The sequence below is a fragment of the Balaenoptera physalus genome (assembly GCF_965194825.1).
Source record: "Balaenoptera physalus genome assembly, chromosome: 2".
NCBI classification, from domain to species: domain Eukaryota; kingdom Metazoa; phylum Chordata; class Mammalia; order Artiodactyla; family Balaenopteridae; genus Balaenoptera; species Balaenoptera physalus.
Window position 1 is genome coordinate 161,543,769 of NC_138883.1, and position 13,151 is coordinate 161,556,919.

A 13,151-nucleotide genomic window follows, 5' to 3' on the forward strand; every position below is an offset into this window, starting at 1 on the left:
CTGGGGTCCCCAGGAGCAGCGAGGTGGATGCTGCTGAAGTGGGCAGTCTTGTCACCACCCTGCTTAAAATCTGTCAACAGCTTCTCACTGGTTTTAGAATTAAAAACTCCACTCCCCCTGACCTTCAATCCCACCCTCCCTCCAGCCGATGAGAACTTCTCAGAACTCACTCCTTGCCTGCCATTCCCGCCTCTCACTTTACTCGTGACCGCATCCCCAAAAACCCTCTTCCTCCTCCCCTGCCCCAGCTCCACACGATTATAATCCTTCAGGTCCAGCAGAAGCACTGTTTTTTCTTAAGCCCTCATGATGCTGGAGATCATAAACTCAATAGATTTTATCTAAAACCACTTTTCTCTTCCTACTTTTTTATGGGTTTTTTGTGCATTAATTTGCTTGATCCTGCCTGCTGAACTGTAAGCTTCTAAAGGGCACCCATGCTTCCCAGACTCCTCGATGTGCTCACCAGGTGCCTGGCATCTAAGAGGCACCCCAGGACTATATGTTACCTGTAGGAGGTTAGACAAGAACCAAAACAGGCTCCTTTTTCACCCCCTCGGTCTCCTGGTGTTCTTCTTTCTCTCCTTTATTCTCAGCAACAGAAGGACAGGGAATTATTTGGGGACAGGGGAGGTTGCTAGCGATGACTGTAAAAAGCTAGAGTTGTCATGGATAATTCCCTTTGATTATATGTTGAAATTTTTGAGAAAATATTTTTCTCATTCTCTGCATTGTGAAGCTTCTGGTATTTATAGAGATCTTTTGGCAATAAATAGTGTTTATTACCTTTAATGCTTTCTCTTGAATGTAATTAACCAGGAAAAGAGCCCTTGTGAAATGGAGTTGTACTTCTCAGAGCCTAGCTCTGACTGCATTAGGAAGAAAAACATCAGAGTGAAAGTATAATTCATTAAGTTGTCTACTTCAAAGGCAGAAATCAGAATTCCACAGCTCAGGTTGCCATGCCTTATGTCTTCTTCTTTTTTTCTTTTTAACCTGAAAGCACGCAGATCCTCCGGAAGACAAACGTGTACGCCGTGTGTGTGTGCGTGCGCCCACCTGCATGTGTGTGTGTGTGCGTGCGCCCACCTGCGTGTGTGTGTGTGTGTGTGCTTGCAAGCGGCACATAGGTACTAATAAGCCATATTTCTTCAGTTGACCACTTTTGCCAGTTTGTCCCAAACAGTGGTTTGCCCCTGTCTAGAGATACTTTTTTGGGGGGGCCACACCGCACGGCTTGTGGTATCTTAATTCCCGGACCAGGGATTGAACGTGGGCCCTCAGCAGTGAAAGTGTCGAGTCCTAACCACTGGACCCCAGGGCATTTCCTGGAGATACTTTTTATTATTCCCACTGGGGAGGGACTGTACTGCATCTAGTGGGTAGAAGCCAGAGATGCAGCTAAACATCCTACAGTGTGCAAGAGAGCCTCCACGGCAAGAACCGTACAGCCCACAATGGCAGCAGTGCCAAGGTTGAGAAGCTCTGTCTAAATCTGCCAGTTATCCACTTCAAATATGTCATTCATTCCTTCCTTGAGAACATACTTTTCATAGCCTCTGAAGAAAATAACAGCAATTACACACTATCAAGAACTCATTATCTAGTTTAGCTTTCCACTGAAAACTTTGTAAGAGGAAAAGTAACATATTTTCAAAAAAAAGACTGTTAATCTCAAAACACTTCTTAAGTGTGAAAAGACATTTTCTTATTATGTGAGTACCTATATAATATCCTCAATTTTGCCTCTTAGCCTACAAAGGCTAAAGATTTAATATCTGGCCCTTTACCAAAAAAAAGAAAAGCTCCTTATCTAGAAGACTGTGGATGTTCTGAAATTTGCTAGGAAACCTCCTTAAAAGTGGCGCTGAAGGACTGCTGGCTGGGGAAAGTTTGGTTACGTATGAAGTCTGATTAGTCCGATTTAGCAAGTAAAGCCCATCTACAGTTACATTATTTAATCAAAATAGAATTGGGGACTTCCTTGGCAGTCCAGTGGTTAAGACTCGGAGCTTTCACTGCAGGGGGCGCAGGTTCGATCCCTGATTGCGGAATTAATATCCCACATGTTGCTCATAGCCAAAAATAAAAAATTTTAAAAATAGAATTGGACTTGAAGCTACATTTATCTGCTATAAACCTAACACTGTACAATTTAGTTTCAGCAAAGAACACCACCTGTCTCACGTCAACATTGCCAGTTTGAATTTTTGTTAGTTTTACAGTTTTGTTTGTATCCCATTTGTACATCATGCTTTGACTTCAGACATCAATGTCATGGAAACAGTGGAGTGTCCAGAAGAGGCTGTATCAGGCAGAGCAGACCTGGACAGAAGTCTGGTCTTCCCTCTTCAAATGCAGGGCTCTTAAACTTAATATGCACTGAACCACCCGGAAGTGTTTCACATTCAGGCTCCCAAACTTTTCTCCCAAAGATAAACATGAGTTGATGGTTCCTATAGTCACGGCTTTGTTCTGACCTTCGCTTTAGACCCCAAGAGGATCTTTCACAAAGCTCCAAGGCAATTTTCTCTATAAGAGATCCCCACCATGAGTTAGGAAGAAAGGGAGCCCACTCTACCTTAGAATTCATTGTTACTGTAAATCCTAAACTGCACTTGTTTGCAGAATATTCTAGAATACAGCAGTGCCTTGAGCTATTTCATTTGTAACCAACTAGCAGTAATTCAGGTTTAAAGATACAACTACTGAACAAGGGAACTTCCAGTTGAAAAAGAAAATGTGGCCAAGATTCATTCTCTATCAATCTAGTTAATTTTTAAAAAGCTTTAAATAACATAAACAATCTCAGTAGTCTTACATTTTAGTGATTTTCTGAAATATTCACCGCAGGTTCAAACATACACGCAAAAGCCCTTGCTTCATTGCCTGCAAAACCGATAAATATCTTCATTTTAGATAAAAATCATTAGTCCAGCGCAGGCTTCGTGGTTAGTGTAGAATGTGTACTACTGAATAAAAGTCTCAGTGCCAGGTGCCAAAAACCTAGTGTCTCTAAAAAAGACTTTCAAAAACCAAGTCACCTTAAGTTCAGGCCACTTTCTAAGCTAACATTGCTGAGGAAACCAGGGTATTAACCTGTGATTTTGACTGAATATGTTACACAAGCTACCCTCCAGACCCCACAGCCCACTGCCCATTAAGACGTAAGACAATTTATTATAAACAAAAGCTTTTTCTAGGAAGGGGAAGATTTTTAGACTGGAAAATGACAGGACAAGGCTCACCTGGTAGCAAAAAGCTCCAGGGCAGGGAATTCCAGTCCCAGCTCAACTCCTGAGTGGATGTGACTGAAGGGGGCTTGGGTTCACCATCCAGTTTCCTCACCGTGAACCTGGAATGACAACACACCCAACTTCACAAAGGAGCCAGGACGTGGAACGAACAAAGTGACAGCAGCATTTTCCCAATTCAAGATGGGAAAGCATAAAGCAACTATACTCCAATAAAGATTTAAAAAAAAAAAAGATGGGAAAACATAACCTCATTGTGTGCGATGTCCCCACGTACCTTTCAATGACCCTCTGCCATTTTAACTCTCAGTTACTTATTTATTCTCAGTCTCAGTACCTTCTGTTCAGATCCTTTGGGTTCCCTAACCTCGGCTTTGGTCTCTGGTGGTGAACCCTGACCAAGCTTTCCGACAAACATTTCTCCTGCCTCCCAGCTCACCCTCCATCCCCAGCGCCCTGGCCTGGCTTGCACAGACTCACCACCATGCGTCTGCAGCCCGCCAGCTATCTGCAGGATGGCCCAGTGGTTCTTGCCCGGGATGAAGGGCACACCTCTCCCTGACCCCCCCTTCCTCCCATGTGCAACCCACACGCTGTAATAATGCCCCTTGTGTGTCATAAGTAGGTCATGACCCTCCTCAGGCCATATGTCACCTCCTCACTTCTTTCAGCTCCCTGGTGCTCTGTATGTAAGACAGTTCAATATACACCCCCAAATGGTAATGATTTGTTAGACCTGTCATTCTCCAATGGTTTGGAGAATGTTTTCCTAGCTTAGTGGATTCCCTCTTTCCTTAATCAATAAACGTTTCATGACCATACAAACACCATTAGCTGAAAATATTATTTTGGTTTAGTATACGTCCTTATTACATCATGATTAAATTTGAAAAGGCCTCTGTATGATAATTATACATGGAAACCGCGACGTCTCACTAATGTGGCATTATAGGAAGGGGTCAAGGCCATAAAAGTGAACTTCCTGGATAAATGAAAATGACCTCCTTAAGGACCAAGCCCTTTGAAAAATTTCACAATTTTTAATGGAACTCTTTGTTTTGGAAATCATACTAAGATTAAACACTTCAATACTTACATAATTATCAATGGATGTTTTTCTTACATAATTATCAATGGTATAAGGATGCCTGCCTCCTTATACAATGGAAATCGAACATAATTTAACTTTTTCATTATATTCCAGAGCATCATTAAGAGTATCCATTATTGAATATTATAATAATCCAGTGCTAGTTTTGCTTCTTGTAACTCTTGTCACTCAACATTAGATTGCCAGATGACACTTCATGCTGTTGTTTTACCCGCTGGTCCCTTCTAATTCATTGCTTCTAATGTGCTCCAGACCAGCACACCAGGAAATCAAACTTAGGAGTCAGAAACATGTTTGGGCACTGCTGGTGGGAATGTAAAATGGTGCAGCTGCTATAGAAACTAGTATGGTGGTTCCCCCCAGAATAAAAACAGAATTATCATATGATTCAGCAATCCCACTTCTGGGTATATATAACCCCCCAAAATTGAAAGCAGGGTCTCAAAGAGACTTTTGTACACTCCTGTTCACAGCAGCATTATTCACAATAGCCAAAAGGTGGAAGCAACCTAAGGGTTCATCAGCAAATGAATGGGTAAACAAAATGTGGTGTATACCTACAATGGAATATTATTCAGCTTTAAAAAGGCTGAATTTTCCCCCAGAGTCCCTACATTGTCCTGGACAGAGTGAGCTTTCTTCCCTCTTGGTCATGACCTGTGCGTGTCATGACCCACGCCTCACCCCGGCCCCTCCCTCTCTCTGCTTCCGGGAGGGTCGGAAGAAGAGAGAAGGGTATTTAGTAGTGGGAGATGGAGTAAGAGGAAAAACCAGCTCAAGGGGACGAGCAGGGGAGGGCTAACAGCCCCCCATCCCCTCGTTTGTGCCAGGCAGGACAGCTAGGTTAGTGGTCATGTGCACGTGTATATATTATGACCCCATTTTACAGATGAGGGAAATGAGGCCCATTTCCAAATGCCAAAAATGAGTGAAGTAAGAGAAACAAAGACACCATTGTGAGTTCACTATTCTCAGATTATATCTTTCCTAATTTTTTTCACGGGTGGGGAGGGACAGGTGGGGGAAGGTTAAAAAAAAGGGAAGGAAGGAAATTCTGACACATGCTACACATGAATGAACCTTGAGGACATTGTACCAAGTAAAATAAGCCAGTCACAAAAAGACAAATACCGTATGATTCCACGTATATGAGGCACCTGGAAAGTCAAACTCATAGAGATGGGGCTTGGGTGGGGGTATTGGTTGCCATGGGGTGGGGAGAGGGGCAAATGGGGAGCTGGTGTTTAATGGGTACAGAGTTTCAATTCTGCAAGGTGAGTTCCGGAGATGATTACACAACAATGTGAAAGTAATTAATACTACTCAACTGTACACTGAAAAAATCTTTAAAAAAAGAGAAACAAACATGCATTAATTCATTCAATAAATATTTCTTTTGTGCCTACGACATATCAGGCCTGTTCTTGATGCCAGGGCTAAGGGGCCTTCCAGCGTTTCCATTCCAGTGTATAGTATATAAGAGCACATGCACCTTTGCGGTCCACCTAATAAAGTGCACAACTGTAGGACACTGGTTTTCATAAAATAAATGATTTACCCAGAATGTCTGCAACCTGACCTATTTGGATGAAGACTATATTTGAAATTTAAATATCTTAATTCTAAAAGAGCATAATGATTTTTTTTTTTTTGGCCACGTTGCAAGGCTTGTGGGATCTTAGTTCCCCAACCAGGGATCGAACCCGTGCCCCCTGCAGTGGAAGCGTGCAGTCCTAACCACTGGACCCCTAGGGAATTCCCATTATAATTAAAACTTTTAATTTTAGTCTCTCGCCAACACCTTTTGGGTGTGTCTGCTTAGTTTTTCTTTCTATTCTTGATTAAGGAATGGGATGGGAGAGACAATGTACACACAGACGATGGCCAGGCCATCCATAGCAATAGTAGAGCTCTGCCCCACAACCTGCAGCCACCTGCCTGGGACGCCAACCGCTCCTCCACAGTAACCAGCCCAGGAAGCCAGCCTCCTGTAAATCAGACTTGCAGGAAGCAAGATTGCTGTCTCTAGCAGCAAACCAGGAAGCTAAGTAATAACTTCTGTAACAATTGGCCCCAAAGGGCCAGGGCTTAACAACTGACAGCCCTCCCTAAGTTTTGTTCCTGCTTCCAACTTAAAACCAACCAAAAAAAGCCAAATCTGCTCCCCTAACCAATCACTTAGGATGCCCGATTCTAGTTTATCCACCCTCAGCTGCCCCCTGCCACCAGCCAAGCACACCTGAAGCCTTCCCTTTCTGCACCTTATAAGGCATTCCCACTCCTCTGCCCACCTTTGTCTCCACCAAAACGCAAGTGATAGTGGCTAGCTCCCTTACTATAGCAATCTCAGAAAAATGCCTTTTGCTTTTCTCATTTCATTGGTCTTCGTTTATTTCTGCAGATGTTTACTGTATAAATGCAAAACGCTATTCAACCTTTTGTAGCACTTACTAACTACCAAAACATAACTGTTACAACCCCAGGTTCCTAGCAAGATCACCAAACTCACCCATTACCTCTCACACCGGTTGCCATGGTTGCCACGACATGAACCAGCCATCCAGCACGTGCCATAATCACCACGTGCCTGCCCTCAATCAAATAGTTCTTTCATTATTACAGTGCTGAAATTGTTAACAATGGGTAATCATTTGAAAAATTCTTTTAGAACAATTCTTTTGCCATTTAGACTCTTCTACTGTACTTACTACAGTCACTGAGAAACAGAAAACATCTGTTTGTTCTAATGTTTGCGGACAGGTGGAATGGCCCCAATAGATAACCCCCAAATAGTAGGGATGTTTATACATCCTACTTAAGAAGGTACATGTATTACTGAGTCCAAGCTCGTACTGCTTGCTGCAGGACAGGCTAATACGTTGAGAGACGAGTTGTTGGGGCAAGGAATAACTACTTTATTCAGAAAGCCAGAACACAGGGAAGATGGTGGATTCGTGTCCCAAAGAACAGCTTGCCTGAGTTAGAATTCAGGCTTCTTTTATACTAAAAGGGGAGAGAGTAAAGTTAAAACACTTCCTGGTTTGGTAAATTCAATAAATATTTCTTTTGTGCCTACTACATATTAGGTCAGCCTCCAGAGGGGAGGTGTTACTTTTTTCCTCCCTGCAGTCATTCACAGGTGGGCCTGGTCAGCATGCTTCCTGGGAGCTAAACAAAGGTACTTGAGCTTAATGCTCATTACCTGGGAGGCAGGATTCCCAGAGATGGGCCGTTATGTATGATTTAAGCTTATAGGCAACATCCCTTTAGTGATTAACTTGTAATAGAACACAAAGTTTCTTCCCTATTACACAGGTTAGGAGCTATTTCCATTTGCTTGGATCTAACTACTGGCTAAACATCAGGCGTTAGAAAGTACTTGATAAAGAGACTTCCTTGGTGGTCCAATGGTTAGGTCTTTGCCTTTCAATGCAGGGGGGTGCAGGTTCAATCCCCAGTCGGGGAGCTAAGATCCCACATGCCTTGTGGCCAGAAAACCAAAACATAAAACAGAAGCAATATTGTAACAAATTCAATAAAGACTTTAAAAATGGTCCACATCCAAAAAAATCTTAAAGAAAAAAAAAAGTACTTGATAAACCTGGCTTGACCGTCATGCTGAAGAATCGTAATGGGTATTATTTTTTAAATAGGTGATGTACTTTTCTCCCTGTACCTCTACGTATGTGACCTGCCCCTATCCTGTTGGCGGCATCCATTTGTCTCAGGCAGGATTATGATTCTTATGGAAGGAAGGCAAAGAAAATATGTTAGGTTTGCGCAGTCTAGTCTTTGCTTTTGAGAATTGTTAAGATCACAAACTTGCCAAACAGGCTTTCAAAGAGACAGGACTGTCTAAATCCCAAATGCTCCATCTTTGTATTTCCAGGAGCAAATAGGGCTGGCTCGTAGATTATTACAAGGGCATAATTTTTAACACTGATGATCATTTGAAAAATGTAAAACAGAATTTTACTTTAAACCAGGGTGTAAGGGAGTCCTTGAAACAGGAAAGGAAACGAGAAAAATCCCATCTCTTCCAGGTCTGGGAAGAGGAAGCAGCAGCAAAACGAGTGAGTCCTAGTTGGTCCCCCTCTAGTCAGAGAACTACGGGAGGGTGACATGTCATGTGTGGAGAGGAGAGATCTTGGAGATTGCCTACCCTATTTTTCTGGTATTTTCCTTAAAGACTCACTAAATCATCTATCAAATTCGATTCTGGTTTACAGTTTTAGGTTCAATGCATTACATCATCAATCTTAGGGGCTTGTTATTCCGGTATTTCCTGTGAGTCTGCACCTACTCCCTGCTGGTCCCCATCTCCATCCATGGCAAATGGGAAAGGTTTAATGCAAAGAATACTCTTGTTGAAAACCATATGTTGTTTGCTACCTTTTTAAGACATTTAATGTGTTAGTTATGTTATTTCAAGGAAGTTAAAAAAAAAACATATCTTTTAGAAAAGTGATTAATTCTCACGTAGGACTCATTTTGACACTGCGTTGACTCATCAGCACAGGAGATAGGCTGTCATTTATCAATTTGGCTCCCTCTAGTGGTTAGTTTGCAAATTTTAGTAGGTTCTCATATATTCCTTAAAACCCCTTTTAAACCACAAAGCAGCCATTTTTCTTAGGAAGGTTTGGGGGTAAATGATTGAAATTAAGAGAATATATATCTTTTCAGCAAATATGATACTTAGTCATACTTAGTCATTTTTTTGAAGAATTACTAAGGTTTCTATATAGGGTTGACAGATTTAGCGAATAAAAATACAGGATACTCAATAAAATTTAAATTTCTGATTTAAAAAATAATTTTTTTTAGTATAAGTATGCTCCAAATACATTAATCTGGGAATCTATATATTTGTATTGTGTTTTACATCTCGTTTAACAAATGAGGATTCTGAGGATCAAAACTTGCGACTTCAAAGCATTTTTCCCATTTTACTATGGCTTGTCCTTGTTTTTTCATTCGAAATTTTCCTCAAAGTTCCCAAAAGAAATCAGATCAGAGGTCTGATCAGATAACATTTGAGTTTAAGCTCCAAGGATCCTGAGATATCTTTAACTTGACCAGGTGAAATGATCTCCATGCAAGGCCCCAGGGGACCCTCGACCTCTCCCTGAACCCTCCCCACTTGGCCCCTGGGGCTCACCTGCCAGTTCCAGTCACTTGTCGAGGACAGAGCTTCTAAGTGGGGGCAGGGATTTAACTCAGAGGGGCCCCCAGTTCTCAGCTCTGCGGCGGGAAAGGATCACCCAGGTGACCCCCACCCCTCACCCCCTCACTACACCCCCCTCTCTAGTTAACTGCGTGGAGCGGGAGCCCAGCCTTGGTGTTTTAAAAAGCTCTGAGGTCTGGGGACTTCCCTGGCGGTCCAGCGGTTAAGACTCTGCTCTTCCAATGCAGGGGACATGGGTTTGCTCCCTGGTCGGGGAACTAAGATCCCACATGCAGCTCTCAGGTCTGGTTTCAAAGCAGAACTTCTCAACTTTGGCTGCGTCTTAGGGTCTTAGGGTCACGGGGTGGAGTGGGGCTCACCAGGTGGCCAATTAGATCCATCACATTAAACCTTCCCAGACAGTTCCAAAACTGAGAAGCACTGCTGCAGGGCAGGGAATGGCAACGTTTTCTGTAAAGAAGCAGATGGCAAATGGCTCAGGCTTTGCAGGGCATGGGTCTCTGTCATAAGCACGCAGCAAAAGCAGCCACGGAAGACACATGGACAAGCAGGCTCTGCCGAGTTCCAGGAAACCTTGAATTCCAAATGATTTTCACACATCATGGCATATTTTTATTCCTTTGAGTTTTCTCCATCATTTTAACATGTAAACACCATTCTTAGCTCTAGAGTAGGAATCGCCAACTAAGTCTGTAGGTCAAACCCTGCCCACCACCTGTTTTATACCAAGTTACTCATCTTTTCTCTCCCCAGCTTCCTCTGGTAGGACTGTGAGAGGGAAGAACCTTCGTGTTCTATTACACGTTAATCACTGAAGGGATGTTGCCTGTAAGCTTAAATTATACACAATGGCCCATCTCTGGGAACCCTGCCTCCCAGGGAATGAGCATTAAGCTAAAGTACCTTTGTCTAGCTCCCAGGAAGCATGCTGACCAGGCCCACCTGTGAATGACTGCAGGGAGGAAAAAAGTAACACCTCCCCCCAGGTGGCTGATGGGAACCAGGAAGTGTTTGACTTTCCTCCCTCCCCTTTCAGTATAAAAGAAGCCTGAATTCTAACTCAGGCAAGCTGGTTCTTTGGGACACAAGTCCACCATCTTTTCAGTCGGCTGGCTTTCTGAATAAAGTCGCTATTCCTTGCCCCGACAAATCGTGTCTCAGTTTACTGGCCTGTCGTGCAGCGAGCAATACGAGCTTGGACTTGGTAACAGGACATTTCCATTAATTCTTCTTGGTAGAGTAATTCATACGACAGATGCTGTGATTCATCAAGTCCAATGTTTTGTCTTTCCACGGTGCCATATAGGGCTTTTATGTAAGTAATTGGCTTATATCCTTTGGGAGTTCTTTTTAAAAGCAAATTGGTATTATCACCTTGTATCTATGAATTGGCATAAAATTAGTGTACCATTTTAACAAAATTGTTCTTTAACCAGATAATCCATTAAGAGTTTTCCTCTTAACTGCGCGGTAGTCTGGGCACAATAGCTATAAAGAGAAATCCACTTGCCTTTGTGACACCAGGAACTCATCCCCGAGTTCTACTTTGGAGTTACATATGTGCTCATCCCCCATGAAGGAGCAGTAACTGTGGTCGCATTTGAGTCCTGGGCACCTCACTGAGTGTTCTCACCTGCGCGGTGTCCAGAGGAAAATGTGGCAAGGAAACATGGAGAAATTTGCCTGGGATTTGGGGTTTTTTTTTCTTCTAATACCTGTGTATTGACAGGTCGCATCTCCTCCTTTCAAGCAGTAATATTTTTTTCCTCTAAAAATAGATTAAATATTCAGCCCTAAACAAAATTTATGACATTTGAGACAAAAGGTGAATTTGAAACTGCTAAAAATTTAGATTTTTAATTACTTTTACCATGCTTTCCAAGCTTTCAAAAGAAATGGATGAATCATTCTGGCTTATGGGAAATGGTTAAGGTATTAGGTGTTGCAGGGTCACAGAATATGCCACCCCACAGTAGGCCACTTAGGCATAAGGATCATTTTGAGCTGAAGGCGGTTGAGAAGAAGCAGCTGCTCCCCCACTTGCCTAAAAAGCAGGACATAAATTTACAAAGGTGTCCCTCTCCACTCTCTGCCAGGAAGGACAGACGTTAATGAGACAACTTTAGACCCTTAGTCTGGAATCAGACAGCACCAGAGGAAGCAACATGACAAACTTTACTAATTAGCCTGGATCTACTATTGGTTCCCAGATATCTGCCTTCCCACAATTTGCTGCCCCTAGAGACTCAAGGTCCTTTTCTTTTGTCTTGTCACTTCCCTAAATTTTTAGTGTTGCTTTGCCAACATGCTCTGTAAGCCCAGTTCTAAGCTCTCTTTGAGTCGTTTGTCTCTGAGTGCCCCCGTGGGTCAGATGCACAAGCTAATGAACCTCTGTGCTTTTCTGTGGTTAATCTGTATCCTGTCTGGCCAGCTCAAAGGAGCCCAGCCAGATGACCCAGGAGGCTAGTAGGAAGGAGAATTTCTACTCCCCTACAGGATCTTGAAATGATGCTCTCTGCTTCACAAAGGGGAGATTCCTGGGTCAGCACAAGTCCATCCCCACACACATCCCCTGGCCTGGGATGGGGGTGCTGATGCCTCCAAACAGAAGAGTCAAACCAATATCTGGACCATGTGTCTGTGCCCATTGGGATGTACCTCTGTCCCCTGCAGGATGGAAGGGGGTCCCATGTGGTCTCCTCAGGAGATAGCACCAATTAGGGGACACGGTGCTGGTCTCTACCATCAGCAGATTGGATATTTTGTTGTACAGGTTACTAGATCAGTCCTGGCCAGTGGGTGTATTAGTTACCTATTGCTGCATAACAAATAACCCCAAAACTTAGTGGCTGAAAGCAACCTTTGTTACAGTTTCTGCACATCAGGAATCTGGCCCCGGCTTACCTGGGTCCTGGAGCTCAGTCTCCCATGGGCGGAGTCACCTGCCTGGAAAGAGCAGCTTCCAGGCTCACTTGCAGAGGCAGTGCTTTTCTGAGGACTCTACCTGCTGCCCCACCAAAGAGGAGTGCTTTCCGCTTTGGCTGTTGGAGACACAACCATTCCCAACCCCACTGAGCTCCTTTCCGTGGTCCTTTCCTTGGCTGGTCTGACTTGATAGGGGGCCTCTGGGGTCTGGGCTCCTCTGCGGCTCCCTCTTCTCTGGACGCTGCTACCTTGGCATCACCCAACCCTCAGCTGTCTCCTCAACATAGGGAGATCGCTGACTGGCTGTTGGATCCCCCTCCCTGCCTGGGGGCCTTGGACTCCTCCCAGACCTTGGGCTGGGGCAACCGCAGGGTCACAGAGAACGTCCCTTCCCTCAGGGAGCCCTGTGCTGAGCTGCTGTGTCAGGCAGGCAGATTGATCTGGTTCCTGCTGCTCCGTCCTGGTCAGAAGGCACCTCTCCTGTATCCTCTTTAACATCTGTGCTGCCGGACTTCTGAATTCACCAGTCTTCTGGTTGCAGAATGCTAGCTCCTGGTCTGCAGCTGTATTTCCTTCATTACTGATAAGGTGAAACAGCGTTTCCTGTGTTTGCTGGCCAGACACGTTGCCTCTTCCATAAGATACTCATGTCTCCCGTTCCTCTTTCTTTGCG

The 13,151-nt window shown here is 43.8% G+C and overlaps 1 protein-coding gene across 9 annotated transcripts in view; it reads right to left on the reverse strand.

Annotated features, from left to right (window-relative positions):
- Positions 1-13,151, reverse strand: part of CREM (cAMP responsive element modulator) — a 100,177-nt gene that overhangs the window by 4,560 nt on the left and 82,466 nt on the right. For 8 of the 9 annotated variants that reach the window (XM_082449855.1, XM_082449825.1, XM_082449854.1 and 5 more), the window contains one exon: positions 1,074-3,355. In XM_082449855.1, coding sequence (XP_082305981.1) covers positions 3,181-3,355 — 175 coding nt within the window. In that variant the 3' untranslated portion in view covers positions 1,074-3,180. Of the gene's footprint in view, positions 1-1,073; positions 3,356-13,151 lie in introns of those variants that run through there. The other variant, XM_082449853.1, reaches the window with a different exon arrangement.